At 39.7% G+C, this 16,825-nt stretch overlaps 6 protein-coding genes across 7 annotated transcripts; all 6 read right to left on the bottom strand.

The window, feature by feature from the left end:
* Positions 1-18: 18 nt before the first annotated feature.
* LOC140768657 (uncharacterized) lies at positions 19-1,817 on the bottom strand. Of its 2 annotated transcripts, none has more exons than XM_073109023.1 (2): positions 1,470-1,817; positions 19-1,050 (listed from the first exon to the last, which is right to left on the bottom strand). In XM_073109023.1, the coding sequence occupies exon 2, from the start codon at positions 1,004-1,006 to the stop codon at positions 176-178; it is 831 nt and encodes a 276-aa protein (XP_072965124.1). In that variant the 5' UTR covers positions 1,007-1,050; positions 1,470-1,817; the 3' UTR covers positions 19-175. The 2 variants fall into 2 exon arrangements, with proteins under 2 accessions (XP_072965124.1, XP_072965116.1); XM_073109015.1 differs by having other exon boundaries at positions 19-1,124; positions 1,470-1,816.
* Positions 1,818-3,089: 1,272 nt separating this feature from the next.
* On the bottom strand, positions 3,090-4,834 carry LOC140774676 (uncharacterized). The gene is made up of 2 exons (XM_073117766.1): positions 4,556-4,834; positions 3,090-4,134 (listed from the first exon to the last, which is right to left on the bottom strand). The coding sequence occupies exon 2, from the start codon at positions 4,091-4,093 to the stop codon at positions 3,263-3,265; it is 831 nt and encodes a 276-aa protein (XP_072973867.1). The 5' UTR covers positions 4,094-4,134; positions 4,556-4,834; the 3' UTR covers positions 3,090-3,262.
* A 1,151-nt stretch (positions 4,835-5,985) lies between these two features.
* On the bottom strand, positions 5,986-8,069 carry LOC140775046 (uncharacterized). Its single transcript, XM_073118287.1, has one exon. It carries the CDS (start codon positions 6,905-6,907, stop codon positions 6,128-6,130), a length of 780 nt encoding a protein of 259 aa, XP_072974388.1. The 5' UTR covers positions 6,908-8,069; the 3' UTR covers positions 5,986-6,127.
* Positions 8,070-10,461: 2,392 nt separating this feature from the next.
* Positions 10,462-11,289, bottom strand: LOC140773603 (uncharacterized). The gene has a single exon (XM_073116245.1). The coding sequence runs from the start codon at positions 11,287-11,289 to the stop codon at positions 10,462-10,464; it is 828 nt and encodes a 275-aa protein (XP_072972346.1).
* Positions 11,290-12,407: 1,118 nt separating this feature from the next.
* LOC140774909 (uncharacterized) lies at positions 12,408-14,023 on the bottom strand. Its single transcript, XM_073118098.1, has one exon. It carries the CDS (start codon positions 13,561-13,563, stop codon positions 12,559-12,561), a length of 1,005 nt encoding a protein of 334 aa, XP_072974199.1. The 5' UTR covers positions 13,564-14,023; the 3' UTR covers positions 12,408-12,558.
* A 493-nt stretch (positions 14,024-14,516) lies between these two features.
* On the bottom strand, positions 14,517-15,423 carry LOC140773595 (uncharacterized). The gene is made up of 2 exons (XM_073116233.1): positions 14,673-15,423; positions 14,517-14,590 (listed from the first exon to the last, which is right to left on the bottom strand). The coding sequence occupies exons 1-2, from the start codon at positions 15,421-15,423 to the stop codon at positions 14,517-14,519; spliced, it is 825 nt and encodes a 274-aa protein (XP_072972334.1).
* Positions 15,424-16,825: the final 1,402 nt, after the last annotated feature.

The raw sequence follows: 16,825 nt of genomic DNA, 5'->3' as shown, positions 1-16,825 counted from the left end.
TTGATCAATTGCAAAATCTTGTTTTTTTCATAAGATAAGCTATCCAATTTCAACTGGAACAGTATGCTATACATTTTCAGTTGTAGACAAAAGAGGAAAAATTGATGCTGATCAGAATCCTTTAAAAGGCAGATTCTGATCATTGATCGCAAGAGGTACAAGTCTGAGCAGACTTCTATGCGCTAAGCGTATTTAATAGAGAAACTCTACTTTGGATTAGTCGTTTGAACAAGCATTCTAATCCATTCTCAAGAGCTCCAATGCTGACCTCAAAAATCTGCAATTGCTTTTGAGCCCTCAAAACCATCTCGCCATCCATATCCTTGCATGAATAAGAAGCAAAGATGAAGATATCATCGTCATCCTCTTGCTCCTCACACGCCACTTTCCTCTTATGTAATGTCGTCGAGACAAGAGACCACTTGCTGGTCTTTGGTTTGACCAGTTGCTTCGACAAGAATGACAGAACAGATTGAAGGAGAGAGATGGTGATCTCCCTTGCTTCAGTCAGCATTTTAACCACAACAAAAAGATCATTGTCCTCTTTGTTCTGAGAAATAGATCCACACTTGCCACCCATCTGCTTCTTGACATCCTTGTTTGCCTTCTTCACGAAACGGATATAGGCTTGAAGTTTGCTCTCAACAGCTGAAGCTCCTTCTCTGCGTAGAGCAGATTGCAAGTCTTGAATGTGCATTTTCATTGCACCCAGGTTATCCTGCACTGTCCTGCAGAGGTCTAGCAATCTGACTGATCCTTCAAGTTCTTCTTCCACCCATTTCTTTTGTTGCGGGTTGGAGAGACCATTTTGATTGCTCGGCAAGCAGAAAAGCTCTTCAATGCATTCATGCAAATATCTGATCCCTTTCAATGCATCGGACATCGTCTGGGCTGTTAAGCCGGAGGAAGCTGCATAAGCCTTTAGCTTCTGCAGCTCTTCTTCAACCTTAAGCACAAGGGTATTGGGTCTTGTGGGCAAGCTGATTGATCGCAGATGGCAAGCCATTTTTTCACCGTAAGCTTGTGAGAACTCTTTTCCTTGTATGGCTACTGAAGAAGAGAGAAGGAGAGATTGTTCAAGTGATTGGCTTGATCCATGGACTTCCCCCTACTTATAAACCAAACTAAGAACCAATAATGTAGACATGTAGTTAGATGGAGAGACACCGAGAACCTAACAAGAACCAAACTGCCATGTGCTATCAATGTAGGTCCTGCTTTTGTACATAATTTTTTCAGACATTATTGCAAACAAGTTGTCTTCTTTAATATTTGCTTAATGCAACAGATGAAGTGGAAGCCTGACTGCCTGACTTTTCCTCGCTGTCCAGGGCAATCATGCTTCAATTATAAGCAGCAAGATTGGCAGCACGAATGCCATAACTTGGTTTATTGAACCCAGAAAACAAAAATATTCGCCGACACTTTTAAAGAAAAAACCATTTAATGCTGGAATCAGTATTCATTACCAGGGACATATCAGTAGGCGAGCTCGCAGTGGGGTCAGTGTGGGTCTTGGTCTGCAACATAGTTCTTGTAGCCATTTCCGCAAACAGGTCGCATTCATTTCTTTCTTCTTTGCGATTCCATGTAAATCGAGTGCCTTGCATAGTTGCACTTCTTCAAGGCTTCATTATTCCGGGCCGACAACTCACCGAAAGCCTTTCCCCTCTCGATCTTATCTTGGTCGACACAAGCAGCGTCAACACCTGCACGGCTGCACGGCATTGTCTTCATTTTTTTATGTCTACTTTTTTTCTTATTACACTTTGAGCCTGCCTGAACCATTCGTAAGCTGCAAACTGAGCCTCGTATTTAGAAATAAAAAATAAAAAATTCAAATGACACCCTACATTATCAGTTTTTTTATTAACGCCCTGTTTTCTGAGCTTATAGCCTCGCCCTTTCTTCTCATCAACGGTAGTTTATCGTAGTAATAGTAAAGATGATGAAATTATAGGGTGTTATTTGAAAATTTTCCTTACGAAAAAAGAAAGGCTATTAAAAGCGCGAATGACTCCAATCATCCATCGGCATTCTAACGACGAAATAGAGATAAAACTCTCCTATTTCTCTCAAAATAAGCACCACACAAAGGCTTGGATAGAAGTACTCCAAATTTTAGTTTAGAATTTAGATCACTAATTGTTAAAGTTAGTGAACAGTTTGGCAAGGCGTCATGAAGGTAAGACTTGCACATTGTATCAAGAGGATATGATTCCAAATATTCAGAACATCCTCTTCAATATTAAGGTAAAACTATGTAGTAATGTAGTATGTACATATAAAAAACCTTATAACATGTCTACTCAAGTGGAAGTGAAGATTGAATTTGGTCAGACAATTGATTCTGAAAAAAAAAAACAAAAAAAAAAGATATTACTTTTGCTCTCGTGGTTAAAGAATTACATTTAGTTGTTCTCCTTTAGCTTTATCTCCTTTTGGCATTCCAGGAGTATCACATCCCCAGTGTAATTAAATTCATGGTTAAGGAACAATTCAAAGTGATAATACTTTTCGGCGGTTTCGAATAAACATATGAACATTCACATGAAGATAGAACCTAAAAAACGTATGCAGGTCAACATGGAAAGAAATGTAAGAAAACTATAAGAACTGTGACTAACATGATATAATAAAACTTTCAGCTTTCTGATATGGACTTAAAATAGCATAATCAGTGAAGTTTTTCTGTTAAAGGAACAAAAAAAGAACTTTAAAAGATAGTGATTGAATTTTGTCAAAGAAAGAGAGATAATGATTGAAGACTAGAGTAGAAATACATTAATTTACATATACAGAACATCAATAAGAGTAAGTAGCGCACATCAAACTCAGGTCGTAAGAAGACTGCAAATATAATTGCAACACATACAGGATAATTGTAGACTTGCGAAGGAAAAGGTCTTCTAAACGAATGCCTTTACCAGTGTTCAGATGACACAAGCATTGATAATATAATTTAGAACATCATCCAACAACTGTAATATCTTTACAAGACTCAAGTTAGAATATGTTTTCAAGTGAATAAAAGTATTTCGCGATCCAGTATGAGCAAAAGATGAAGCATGAAATCATTTCATGAATCGACTAAAAGCAAAATCTTGTTTTTTCATAAGATAAACTATACAGTTTCAACTGGAACAGTTATGCTATACATTTTCAGTTGTAGACAAAAGAGGAAAATTTGATGCTGATCAGAATCCTTTAAAAGGCAGATCCTGGTCATTGATCACAAGAGGTACAAGGCCTGAGCAGACTTTTACAAGCTAAGAGTATTTAGTAGAGAAACTCTACTTCGGATTAGTTGCCTGAACAAGCATTCTAATCCGGTCTCGAGACCTCCAATGCGGAGCTCGATTCTCTGCAATTGCTGTTGAGCCCTCAAAACCTTCTCGCCATCCAAATCCTTGCATAAATAAGAAGAAAAGATGAAGATATCATCATTCTCTTGCTCGCCCTCGCATGCCACTTTCCTCTTACGTAATGTCTTTGAGAGAAGTGGCCACTTGCTAGTCTTTGGTTTGATCATTTGCTTCAACGGAAATGAGACAACAGCTTGAAGGAGAGAGATGGTGATCTCCCTTGCTTCAATCAGCATCTTAACCACAACAAAAAGATCATTATCCTCTTTGTTCTGAGAAATAGATACACACTTGCCACCCATCTGCTTCTTGACATCCTTGTGTGCCTTTTTCATGAAACGGATGTAGGCTTGAAGTTTGCTCTCAATAGCAGAAGCTCCTTCTCTGCGTAGAGCAGACTGCAAGTCTTGAATGTGCATTTTCGTTGCACCCAAATTATCCCGCATTTTCCCGCAGAGGTCTAGCAACCTGATGGACCCTTCAAGTTCCTCCTCCACACATTTCTTTTGTTGTGGGTGAGAGAGACCATTTTGAATGCTTGGCAAGCAGAAAAGCACTTCAATGCATTCGTACAAATCTCTGATCCCTTTCAATGCATCGCACATCATATGGGGTGTTAAGGAGGTGGAAGCTGCACAAACCCTTAGCTTCTGCAGCTGTTCTTCAACCTTAAGCAGAAGTGAATTGGGTCTTGTGGGCAAGCTGATGGATCGCAGATGGCAAGCCATTTTTTCGCCGTTATGCTTGTAAGAGCTCTTTTCCTGTATGGCTGTTGAAGAAGAGAGAAAGGAGAGATTGTTCAAGTGATTGGCTTGATCCGTGGACTTCCCCCTACTTATAAACAAAACTAAGAGCCAATAATGTAGATATGTAGTTAGATGGGGAGACACAGAGAACTTAATAAGAACCCAAACTCCGATGTGCCATGAATGTAGGTCCTGCTCTTGTACATGGTTCTTTCAGACATTATTGCAAACAAGTTGTGTTCTTTAATATTTGCTTAGTGCAACAGATTGAATGGAAGCCTGACATTTCCTCGCTGTCCAGGGCAACCATGCTTCAATTATAAGCAGCAAGATCGGCAGAACGAGCGCCATAATTTGGTGTTGAATTGAATCCAAAAAGAAAAAGGAAATTCGCTAATAGTTTTAAAGAAACAACCATCTATTGATAGAAACAGTATTCATTACCAGGAACAGTTCAGTAGGCGAGTTCTCATGTGGTGTCAATGTGGGCCTTGGTCTGCAACATACTTCTTGTAGCCATTTCCACAAACAGGTCGTACTCATTTCTTTCTTCTTTACTAATCCATGTGAATTGGGTGCCCGCACTTCTTTGTCGATCCGGGTTGTCATGTTCCAATTATTAGTGACAAGATCTTGTGGTTATCACCGCACGAGCATCATACTTTTGGTGTTGGATAGAGGAAATGATTCGACTTATTAGCAGCAGACAACTAACCTATCTCGGTCTAATCATCTTATGTTAATTTCAGCAAGCAGCGTAGTTTACACCCTACTATATAATAAATATTTATCATTAAACTTTTATATTTTGCTTAAAATACCTCAGAAATAGTTTGTTGTTAGTTTTATTAATTGTCAGTCATAAATGTCCGCAATACTATTAAATAAATTTCTTAGATTAAGATATAAAAAATAAATAGAGAACTTGATTTAAAAGTCGAATAAAGGGCATTTTAAATATTTTAATTTTTTTTATTATCATAAGTAATGGGATATTCTCAGTTCCACCGTTGTTTAGGTAAAACTAATTCAGAGTGTTTTTGTGACATTAAAAATAAAATGCATGGGTCGAGTAATAATGGCATCTAGCAGCAAGAACAGAGGTAGTCAAGGAGGATAAGAACAATATAAAGCCACAAATGGCAAGTGAACAGGCTAACAGTAATAAGCAAACCAGATAGCTATTCTTGTGAAGAGGATTAATGCCTTCTTCAGCTTGCTGGCCATAGAGAAGTTATAAGGATGCTCCGAGGATATGTTAGCATCATCCATTGCTATTCTGGAAAACTTTCATAGGATTCATTATCCATTATATATCCAATTGCGAAATGCTTGCGGTTGCATAAAATCAAATATCCAATTTCAGTTGGAACAGAATGCTGTGCATTTAAGTTGTAGACAAAATGTGAAGGACGAAAGGTGATCAGCAAATACTTTAAAAGGTGGACTCTGATCATTGGAATGACAAGCTAAGGATGTTCTTGTGAAGAAGAAGTTAGCTAGTGATGAATAGGGTTTGCTTTGGAAGTATGTTTCCAGCAGCAGTGCTAGATAAGTAAATTAAAGGGCTGGTATGCTACCATATGAAATATTCTAAATAAATGATTTAGCAGCAATATTGAAGATATGGTTCTACCCCCAATTTGATCGTGGAGAAGTATTTATTGCTGTTCGACGGATTGATAACTTAATTTTTAATAACATATCCAATGAAAGTTTGCAAGATCTACACAGGATTAGGCTTAGGGTATATCCTCACACCTTAATGTGTCAGAATGAAAATTATCACCCAAGCCAGTACAAACAAAAAGACTGAGCATGAAATCTTAGAACAGTCATGTAACAGCAAAGTGATTGTGCTTGTATAAAATCAACTATCCATTTTCAAATTGAAAAGTATGTTATACATAATTCATTTTAAGTTGTATACAGAAGGGGAAGTTTTGATGCTGATCTGAATCCTCTAAAAGGTGGATTCAGAACGCTGCATACAAGGCACAAGGTCTGAGCATACATTTATAAACTGAGGATATTTAGAAGAGAAACTCTACTTCGGATTAATTGCCTGAACAAGCATTCCAATCCGTTCTCTAGGCCTTCAATGCTGAGCTCTAATGTCAGCAATTGTTTTTGAGCTTCAAGTGCCTTCCTGTCATTATCCTCTTGCACCACACATGCCACTTTCCTCTTGTGAAGTGTCTTGGAGACAAGAGACCACTTGCTAGTCTTTGGTTTGATGATCTGGTTTGACACAAGTGAGAAAACAGACTGGAGGAGTGACATAGTGAACTCCCTCGCCTCTATCAATAGCCTAACTGCTAGTAAGAGATCACAATCCTCTTTGATGGAAGAAGTAAACTTGTTACCAATCTGCCTCTTGACATCCTTGTTTGCCTTCTTTGCAAAGCGAATGTAAGTTTGAACTTTGTTTGCAATAGCCGCAGCACCTTCTCTGCGAAGGGCAGATTGGAAATCTTGAATGTGTATTCTCATTGCACCCATGTTATCCCGCATTGTACTGCAGAGATCTAGCAACCTGACAGATCCTTCAAGTTCCTCCTCCATCAACTTCCTTTGTTGTGGGTGAGACAGACAGTTTTGGTTGCTCGGCAAGCAGAAAACCTCCTCGATGCATTCATGCAAATGCCCGATATCTTTCAATGCATCGCACATCATTTGCGTTGTTAAGGAGGAGGAATCAACACGAGCCTTTAGCGTCTGCAGCTCTTCTTCAACTCCGAGCACACAGGAATGAGGTGCTGAGGGAAGACTGGTGGATCGATTATGGCAAGGCATCTTTGATCTGTATGTTGTATCGGCACTCTTCTGTAAAGCAATTGATGAAGAAAGGAGTTGAGATGGGATCAATTCTTTGGCTTCCCTTACTTATAAACCAAACTCAGACCATAAATATAGTTAGATGGGAGACACCAAGAATCTAATCAACCAACTCACATGTGCTGCCAATGTACGTCTTTGTTTGCAGCGTGGTTCATGTAGACATTGCTGCAAACAAGTTAACTTCTTTAGTCTATCTTTGGTACAACAGATGAAACAGAAGTAGACACTTCAATACTCAAGGCTGTCATGCTTCAATATCAGAAGCAAGATCCGCTGCATGAGCGCATCAAGTTGGTATTCGATCCGAAATGAAAGAAAAAGTCATTCAGTGGTTTCATTAAAAGAAATATTTATGGACGATTTAACAATCATTACAAGGAGCATCTGAGTAAGCCGGGTCTGGATCTGCGGCCGGATTCTTGTAGCCATTTCCACAAACATGTCGTACTCGCTCCTTTCTTCTTTAATCATCAATAAATTGAGGCCAACACTTCTTCACCGTTCAAGGCTGTCATGTTTCAATTACTAGCAGAGCAATGGTTTGTAGCCATCACCACGGGCGCCATAAATTAGGTGATGCCCACTAATAAATCTTAGCACACGGGTGTCTAAGTTGGTGATGGGTTCATCAATATGATAGAAATAAATCAAGAGCCATTACTACGAAGATCTGATTTTTTAAGCTCCCATGTGCTCTCGGCGTGGATCTACACAGACTACACTTGCAACTTGGTTTTTGTCGGCATTACAACAAACAGGTCGGCTTCGTTCCCATATTGTTTAATGCTCCGTACTAATTAGATGCCCAGGACTTCTCTCCATCCTCCGAGCTGTCATCTTTCAATAATTCTCAACGAAAAATATCTATTGCACGGGTGCCATACTGTCATATGTTGTTGGTGATCCAACTAATGTTTGTCTATGATTTCAATCGTGAGATGTATACCCCTTCGACATTTCCTGAGTCAGTTGCGCGTCATGCCTCGTTTGAGGAGTGAAGAAGTATCAACCTCGTACAAGAATTCGGCAGGAAGACTTCTCTCGGCGACGACTTTGTTAACCCGGGCAAACTCTGTTGACTGCACTGTAGTACACCGACTTACGTATTAATAATGGCTAGTTACACTTAGTGTTTGTACTGTTCTCAAGCTTGTTTGGAGGTACTGCATTACTCTTTTGTTAGTTGTGGTTCTGACTTCTGAGATGCAAAAAGGGTTACAGTTTTGTAATGAAACAGGGCCATAATTTTGGTTAGTTATACTTAAGACTCTGACTATTGCTAATTTTCACATTGATTTTTTCCTCTGTGTGTCACTTTGATCCCCTTCAGTTACTTTTAAGCCGAACAGATAGAAAGATTTCACTTCTGTGATATAAACTTCAGATGAAAAATTAGCAAGAACTTCCGAGTTAAGGAAGAAATGATGCCAAGTGACTGTTTTCCATGATACTAGTTGAAGCTTGCATAATTTTTACAGCCATAATTGTAAGACAAATGAATCAGCACATTAACTATGATTCATATGATATTATTTTGGTGGATTTTTATCAGCAGCAGTGCAAGAAGTAAATTGAAGGGGAAAGATATGCTTCTGCTGTTGATCTTCTAGACTGATCCAATTCTCATCATGCTTAAAATCGTTCCAAGTGTTAAGGACATTGTCAACTAGGACTCCTCTGACAGATTTTGTAAGTTGTTCACAAAATTTGGAGCTGAAACATATCAAACAAAACTAGAACCAATAGAAGCAAACACCAATGCAGAAGATAAGGATAAGAAATTGGGAAATAGCAAAGCTTTTTATAATCATGTGAAATCAAATATCTGATTTCAATTGGAACAGCTAAACGTTTCAACAGACAAGACTGGAGGAGAAAGATAGTGATCTCTCTAGCTTCTATCAACAGCCTAACCACGACAAATAGATCACCATCCTCTTTTAGTGCGTCGCACATCATTTAGAATGTTAAGGAGGAGGCCGCCATGCAGGCATTTAGCTTCTGTAGCTCTTCTTCAGCCTTTTGCACAAGGGAATGAGGTCTTGAGGGGAGGCTAATGGATTGAAGATGGCAACATTCTCTTTGGTGCAATGATAGTTCTCTGTTGGGAAATTAAGTTGTGACAGGCTTGATCCTTCAGCAGCCCCTACTTATAAGCCAAATAAGAAAACGTGAACATAGTTGAATGGATAGCCATCAAGAATCTCCATAAACCAAGGTCCCATGTGCTATCATGGTTCTTGCAGCCATATAACAAGCAAATTCTGTGTATTCCACTTTCTTTACTCCTACAGGTGAACTCGACGTCTGAACATTTCAATGTCCAAGGCTGTCATGTTCCAATTATCAACAGCAAGATCCACACACCCACACACACAAAAAGAACTTCCTTTTTGGAAGAATCAATAGCCATCGTCATGAGCAAATCGATCCTCAAGTCCCCATGTGCTGTTGATCTGGGCCGTCTAGGCTCGCAACGTGGTTCTTGTTGGCATTACAACAAATGGGTCGTCTTCGTTCCTTTCTTGTTTAATGCTCCGTACTAATGGCACCCCGGCACTTTCCCATCCTTCAATCTGTCATGTTTCAATTGTCGTCACGGGCGTTATATGTTGTTAGATCAATAGAATCTTTGCTTAGTCCTAGAAGCCTATTCACATTTCTTAGTAGGTTCCACCGCAAGCTGAGTTGTGTAAGTTGGTAGTTGATGTAAAAATAAGTCTTCAATTATATGATGAGAAAGATGGTTATTTGAGAAATGAACACGAGGTTAAGGTTATAAAAATTCTTCAACTGCTTCATGTTATCGTGTAGTAAGGAATCATACAGCTAGCTCACTGCAAGAGATTCCCCTACTTGCTACTTAATTATTATGGCTTTAATTACACTCGATGTAGCTTCGTGCGTTGATTCTTTTAATATTAAACTACTAAATCCCCAGTTTGTAATTTCCTGGAATATTTCCATTCATTCATCCATGTTTTCCCTTTGCATTTGACAGAGCACAAATCAAAGAGGAAATCAGAACTAAGGAGCAAATTAGGCTCAGAATTTATATTCCAAGATAATGGTTAAAGACTGCAGAAGTTCTACACAAACAGAATGAATAGATTAACCTTTTATTCCTGGAGAACAAAATTACAGATGCATGCAACATTGTTTCAGAAGAGTTCTTTCAGCAGTATGACAAATTAATTTACGGGTTAAGATCTGCATGTTAACTATGCATCTTAATTGGTGCTCTGTTTGTCGAAATATAAGAAGATCGAAAGGTTAACGACATAACAGTGAATTAGTACATTGTTCAGTGTCATCCACAAGCCTAAAGAACCAAACAAAGGCATAACAGAGGAGTTTATGTGATAGTAATAATATAAAATATCGATTTTCAATTGGAATATCTATACATTTGAGTTGTATACAGAAGAGCAAAATTTATGCTGATCAGCAAACTCTTAAAAGGTGGATGCTGATCAGCATACAGGAGGTATAAGGTCTGAAGAGAAGTTTTATGAGCTACAGATGTTTAGAAGAGAGACTCTGCATTGGATCATCTGCCTGAACAAGCATTCTAATCCATTCTCCAGACCCTCTATGCTGGCCTCCAATGTCTGCAATTGCATTTGAGCTCTCAATGCCTTCTCATCTTCCAAATCCTTGCAAGAATAAGAAGAGAAGATGGAGGAATCATCATCCTCTTTCTCCTCGCCGCATGCCACTTTCTTCTTGTTAAATGTTCTTGAGACAAGAGACCACTTGCTAGTCTTTGGCTTGATCATTTGTTTCGCCAAATATGACAAAACTGATTGGAAGAAAGACATAGTGATCTCTCTAGCCTCTACCAACAATCTAACGACCTTTAAGGAATCACAATCTTCATGGAGAGGAGAACTAGATCCACACTTGGTAGTCTGTTTCTTGATATCCTTGTTTGCCTTCTTCGCCAAGCGAGCGAAAGCTTGCACTTTGCTTCCCATAGCGGCTTCTCCTCCTCTTCGAAGAGCAACTTGTAGGTCTTGAACATTAATTTTCATTGAGGACAAGTTATCCCTCATTGCACCACAGATGTCCAGCAATCTGATGGACTCTTCCATTTCTTCCTCTACCCATTTCTTTTGGTTGGAGTGGGAGACACCGTTTTGGTTGCTTGGCAAGGAAAGAAGTTCCTTGATGTATTCATACACATCTCCCAGACCATTCAATCCATCGAACACCATTTGTGCCGTTGAAGAGGATGAAGCCACACAAGCTCTTAGCTTCTGCAGCTCTTCTTCAACCTTGAGGACAAGTGAATTGGGTCTTGTGGGCAAGCTGATGGATCGCAGATGGCAAGCCATTTTTTTTGTAGAAAGCTTGAAAGCTAGTGAACAAGAGAGAACGGAAAGATGATTGTGATGGGATTGAACCTTTGGCTCCCTCTAGTCCCCTATTTATAGAGCAAGATCAGAACCGATGACATAGAAATTTGGGGAGACACCAAGAATCTCGTTGAACCAACTCCCATGTGCCGTCAATGTAGGTCTTCATTTGCAACGTGGTTCTTGCAGACATTGTTTCAAACAGGTTGTCTGCTTCATCACCGCATGGCTGTCATGCCTCAATTGCTAGCGACAAGTTCCACCACACGGGTGCTGCAACTGGTGATAGCAACGGGAGAAGAGCCAATAATGACCCGATAAGAAAAATATATTGCCATGACTCAATCACGAAGTGTAGACCTCAATTTAAAATTTCATCAAGCGCTTGGTGTTTTGAAGAACCACGCAGATCTCGATCTGGCATCTTCTTGAGCGGATCCTTTTGGTCCCCTACTTGTGAATTAGCAACAATAGATTAATCCCACTAACCCACCTCTCATATGCTGTCGGTGTTAGGTGTCGACTTGCAACGTGGTTCTTGTAGTCATCACCACAAACAGGTTGTGTACGGGATTTATTTTTCTTGTAATACACCTCGTGCATACCTGGCCTCTTTCTTACTCATGTTTCAATCATTGCCAACAAGATCCACCACACAAGCTTCATATATTTAGGAGTTCTAGGTATTTTAGTTACCAATTTACCATGGATTCGCCAAGTTCCTACGTGCTTACTTGGAGGGGGGCCACACGTGCATTAGAAGCAATTCCGAAGCATCCTTAGTTTGATGACTTGGAAGCCAAACCGTAATCAGAAGAACTACTAATGTCAATTAAATTCTATTGCCAAGCTCAATTAACTGCAACGATCTGGTAGGGATATAATTTCTGATAACTACTTATATCAACACATTATAAATCACAATTCTGAAAACTAGAATCACCGAGACGACAGCGATCTAACAGAGAATTACGTGAGCATATCTCCTCTAGTTGCATTTCAGACCATCTCAGCGTTAAAATAGAAGTTCAGCGAGACGATGCAAGCAAAACAATTCACAGAATCAGATTGAAGAACTTCTCATGATCAAAGTTTTTTTTTTGATTGTGGAGAACTTTTAATTGGAACAGGAACTATACACATGATCTGTATACAGGAGGGCTAGGAGTATAATAAGTGATCAATGCATCCTTTCAAAATGCGGATACTGATCACTTTGTACAAGAAAACTGAGTTCCAAGAGACTCTTCATGAACAACAGATATTCAGAAGAGAAACTCTGCATTGGATCATTTGCCTGAACAAGACTTCTAATCTATTCTCTAGGCCTTCTATGCTGATCTCCAATGTCTGCAATTGTGTTGGAGCTCTCAATCTCGTCTCATCATCCTCTTTCTCCTCGCCGCATGCCGCTTTCCTCTTGTGCAATGTCCTTGAGACAAGAGACCACTTGCTAGTCTTTGGCTTGATCATTTGTTTCGCCAAAAATGACAAAACTAGTTGGAAGAAAGATATAGTGATCTCTCTGGCCTCTACCAACAACCTAACGACCTTTAAGGAATCACAATCTTCGCTGAGAGGAGAACTAGATCCACACTTGGTAGTCTGTTTCTTGATATCCTTGTTTGCCTTCTTCGTCAGGCGAGCGAAAGCTTGCACTTTGCTTCCCACAGTGGCTTCTCCTCCTCTTCGAAGAGCAGCTTGTAGGTCCTGAACGTTAATCTTCATCCCAGACAAGCAATCCCTCACTGCACCACAGATGTCCAGCAACTTGATGGACTCTTCCATCTCTTCGTCTACCCATTTCTTTTGGTTGGAGTGGGAGAGACCACATTGGTTGCAAAGAAGCTGCTTGATGTATTCGTACACATCTCCCAGACTATTCAATCCATCGAACACCATCTGTGCCGTTGAAGAGGATGAAGCCACACAAGCTCTTAGCTTCTGCAGCTCTTCTTCAACCTTGAGGACAAGTGAATTGGGTCTCGTGGGCAAGCTGATGGATCGCAGATGGCAAGCCATCTTTGTTCTAAGCTTATGGAGAAGAGAGAAAGGCAAGACGAAGTGTGATGAGATTGAAGCTTTGGCTCCTCTTAGGCCCCTATTTATAAAAGCAAGATCAGAAACTATGACATAGATAGTTGGGGAGACACCAAGAATCTCATTGAACCAACTCCCATGTGCCGTCAATGTAGGTCTTCGTTTGCGACGTGGTTCTTGCAGACATTGTTTCAAACATGTTGCCTTCATCATCTCAAGGTTGTCATGCCTCAATTATTAGCGACAAATTTCCACCGCACGGGTGCTACAGGTGGTGACCGTATTGAGAGAAGAGCCAAATGATCTGATGAGAGAAAAAAAAGAAAACATATTGCCGATGACTCAATTACGCGGTGTCGACCTCGTTTAAAAATTCTTCAAGTGTTTGGTGTTTTGAAGAACCACGCAGATCTCGATCTGGCATCTTCTTGAGCAGCAATAGATTAATCGCAGTAGCCCACCTCTCATATGCTGTCGTTGTTAGTTGTGTACTCGCAACGTGGTTCTTGTAGTCATTACGGCAAACAGGTTATGTACGGAGTGCATTTTTCTAGTAGGACTCCTCATGAGGGTCGATTCATGAACTCTTACACATGTTTCAATGATTGCCAACGAGATCCACCACACAAGCTGCATAGACTAATAAAGGACCCTAATCAGAACAACTTAATGTCAATTATATTCCATCGGACACATTTAAGCACGAAAAACTGCAGTTGTATGATAGGGATAAAATTTTCCAACTATGTATATGAACACCTTACTAATGCTTCTGACAACTAGCACCAAGAATTAGTCCCAAAAATAGTTGGAGTAAAATAATTAATCCTTATCACTTGTAAAGACTTAATGAACAAAGCTCAAATTTTAAGATGGCATAATTGCTGGCTCAGATGCTCATCTTAGAAGAAATCAAGTGAAAAGAACATCAGTTGCTGCTATAAATGGATTCAAAAAGAAAAATCCACTTTCTGATTTGGAGTTGTATAACTACATGTCTCTGAGAAGAATATCTCTGCATTAGAATGGAAAAGGTTCACTACGACAATGCAAGAGAAAGAATTCATGGAATCATGTACAAAACTTCGCATGACCATGAAGTTTTTGGGATTGTACAAAATTTTAATTGAAACAGAAACTATCCACTTGAGATGTATACAGAAGGGCTAGGAGATCAGTGAATCCTTTAAAATTTGGATACTGGTCACTTTGTACAAGAAGTCCAAGGTCTGAAGAGACCCTTCATGAACAACATATATTCAGAAGAGAAACTCTGCATTGGATCATCTGCCGGAACAGGCATTCTAATACATTCTCCAGACCTTCTATAACGACTTCCAATCTCTGCAATTGCATTTGAGCTCTCAATGCCGTCTCATCATTCAAATCCTTGCAAGAATAAGAAGAGAAGATTGAGGCATCATCATCCTCTTTCTCCTCGCCGCATGCCACTCTCCTCTTGTTAAATGTCCTTGAGACGAGAGACAATTTGCTAGTCTTTGGCTTGATCATTTGTTTTGCCAAGACTGATGAAACAGATTGGAGGAGAGAGATGGTGATCTCTCTAGCCTCTGTCAACAATCTAACCACCTTTAAGGAACCACACTCCGCTTCAACAGGAGAACCAGATCCACATTTGTTGCTACTGTGCTTTTTGATGTCCTTGTTTGCCTTCTTCGCCAAGCGAACGAAAGCTCGCACTTTGCTTTCCATGGCGGCTTCTCCTCCTCTTCGAAGAGCAACTTGTAGCTCTTGAACATTAATTTTCATTGCGGAAAAGTTATCCCTCATTGCATCACAGATGTCCAGCAACCTGATGGACTCTTCCATTTCTTCCTCTACCAATTTCTTTTGGTTGGAGTGGAAGAGACCATTCTGGTTGCTTGACAAGCAAAGTAGCTCCTTGATGCATTCATACAAATCTCCAAGACCTTTCAATCTGTCGAACACCGTGTGCGCGGTTGCAGAGGGTGAAGCCACACAAGCTCTTAGCTTCTGCAGCTCTTCTTCAACCTTGAGCACAAGGGAACTGGGCCTTGTGGGCAAGCTGATAGATCGCAGATGACAAGCCATCTTTGTCGCCTTAAGCTGATGAGGAAGAGGGAGGAGAAAGATGCTGTGATGAGATTGAACCTTTGGCTCCCTCTAGTCCCTTTTATAAAGCAAGATCGGAAATTATGACATAGATAGGTGGGGAAACATCAAGAATCTTATTATTAAACCAACTTCTATCTGCTGTCATATGTAGGGCCTTTGTTTGCAACGTGGTTCTTGCAGACGTTGTTTCAAACAGGTGGTCTTCTTCATCATCACAAGGCTGCCATGCCTCAATTATTAACGACAAGGTCCACCGCACGGATGCTACAAGTCGCGAGCGGATTGGTGGATGAGCCAATGATGATCTAATGACAAATATATATTGCCCACGATTCAATGAGGAGGCGTGGAGCTCGTTTTAAAAATTCTTCAAGCGCTTGGATTTTTACAACCACGCAGATCTCGATCCGGCATCTTCTTGAGCTGATCCGTTTGTTCCCCCTACTTGTGAATTAGCAACAATAGAAAAATAGATCAATCGCAGCATCCCACCTCTCTCATATGCTGTCGATGTTAGGTGTCGACTTGCAACATGGTTCTTGTAGTCATTACAACAAACAGGTTGTGTACGAGCTTTATCTTTCTTGTAATACTCCTCGTGGATACCTGATCTCTTTCTTACTCATGCTTCAATCATTGCCAACAAGATCCACCACACAAGCTTCCCAGATTTAGGAGGACTAGGTATTTTAATTACTAATTTACCATGGCTTCGCCGACTTCCTTCGTGCTTACTCTCAGGACCACACGTGCATTAAAAGCAATGCCAAGGCATCCTTGTTTTGATGACTTGGAAGCCAAACCCTAATCAGAAGAACTAATCTCAATTATATTCTATTGCCCACATATAATATAACCAAAAATAATTGCGACAATCTGATAGGGATATAATTTCTGATAACCACTTACATCAAGACATTATAAATTACAATTCATAATATCTTTGTCATCTTTTAGACCCAATAAAATTATGAAACCTTTGCAGCTTGTTGTACATATGTGCCTCTGCAACATAGAACTAGTCTTAAAATTTTTGGAGAACAATGACTTGGGCTTGTCACTGCAAAGAATTGTTAACATGCATTACTCAACAAATCTGAAAGTTGAAGATGCTTAGCTTATGCATGATAAGTACATCAGTGCTGCTATATGTGGATTCAGCTTCCTAGACTCTTCAAGTATTTCAAGCCAAAAGAAATACAAAAGAAAATTCACTTTCTGATATGTAGTAATAGGAATTCAGAGTTAAGAAACAAAGAATGCTATCAATTTCCTCTCTAAGATAACAGTTGAAGAATGCAGTAGTACTATGCAAACAAAGCATGTCAATAGAAGTAAAGAGGCAAGAGTAAAAAATATATAATTATATTAATCATAA

Source organism: Typha angustifolia, chromosome 2 (assembly GCF_048772165.1).
Source record: "Typha angustifolia cultivar Huaian chromosome 2, ASM4877216v1, whole genome shotgun sequence".
Lineage (NCBI taxonomy): Eukaryota > Viridiplantae > Streptophyta > Magnoliopsida > Poales > Typhaceae > Typha > Typha angustifolia.
The sequence above is the reverse complement of the archived record's forward strand: the minus strand, read 5'-3'. Positions and strand labels throughout refer to the sequence as shown.

Bases quoted from the DNA above. Each gene is read 5' to 3' on its own strand.
- LOC140768657 (XM_073109023.1), bottom strand. From the start codon at position 1,006: ATGGCTTGCCATCTGCGATCAATCAGCTTGCCCACAAGACCCAATACC.
- LOC140774676 (XM_073117766.1), bottom strand. From the start codon at position 4,093: ATGGCTTGCCATCTGCGATCCATCAGCTTGCCCACAAGACCCAATTCA.
- LOC140775046 (XM_073118287.1), bottom strand. From the start codon at position 6,907: ATGCCTTGCCATAATCGATCCACCAGTCTTCCCTCAGCACCTCATTCC.
- LOC140773603 (XM_073116245.1), bottom strand. From the start codon at position 11,289: ATGGCTTGCCATCTGCGATCCATCAGCTTGCCCACAAGACCCAATTCA.
- LOC140774909 (XM_073118098.1), bottom strand. From the start codon at position 13,563: ATGATGAAGGCAACATGTTTGAAACAATGTCTGCAAGAACCACGTCGC.
- LOC140773595 (XM_073116233.1), bottom strand. From the start codon at position 15,423: ATGGCTTGTCATCTGCGATCTATCAGCTTGCCCACAAGGCCCAGTTCC. The intron at 14,591-14,672 runs GTCTGGAGAATG...TTGTTCATGAAG, and splicing joins ATTGGAAGTCGTTATAGAAG to GGTCTCTTCAGACCTTGGAC.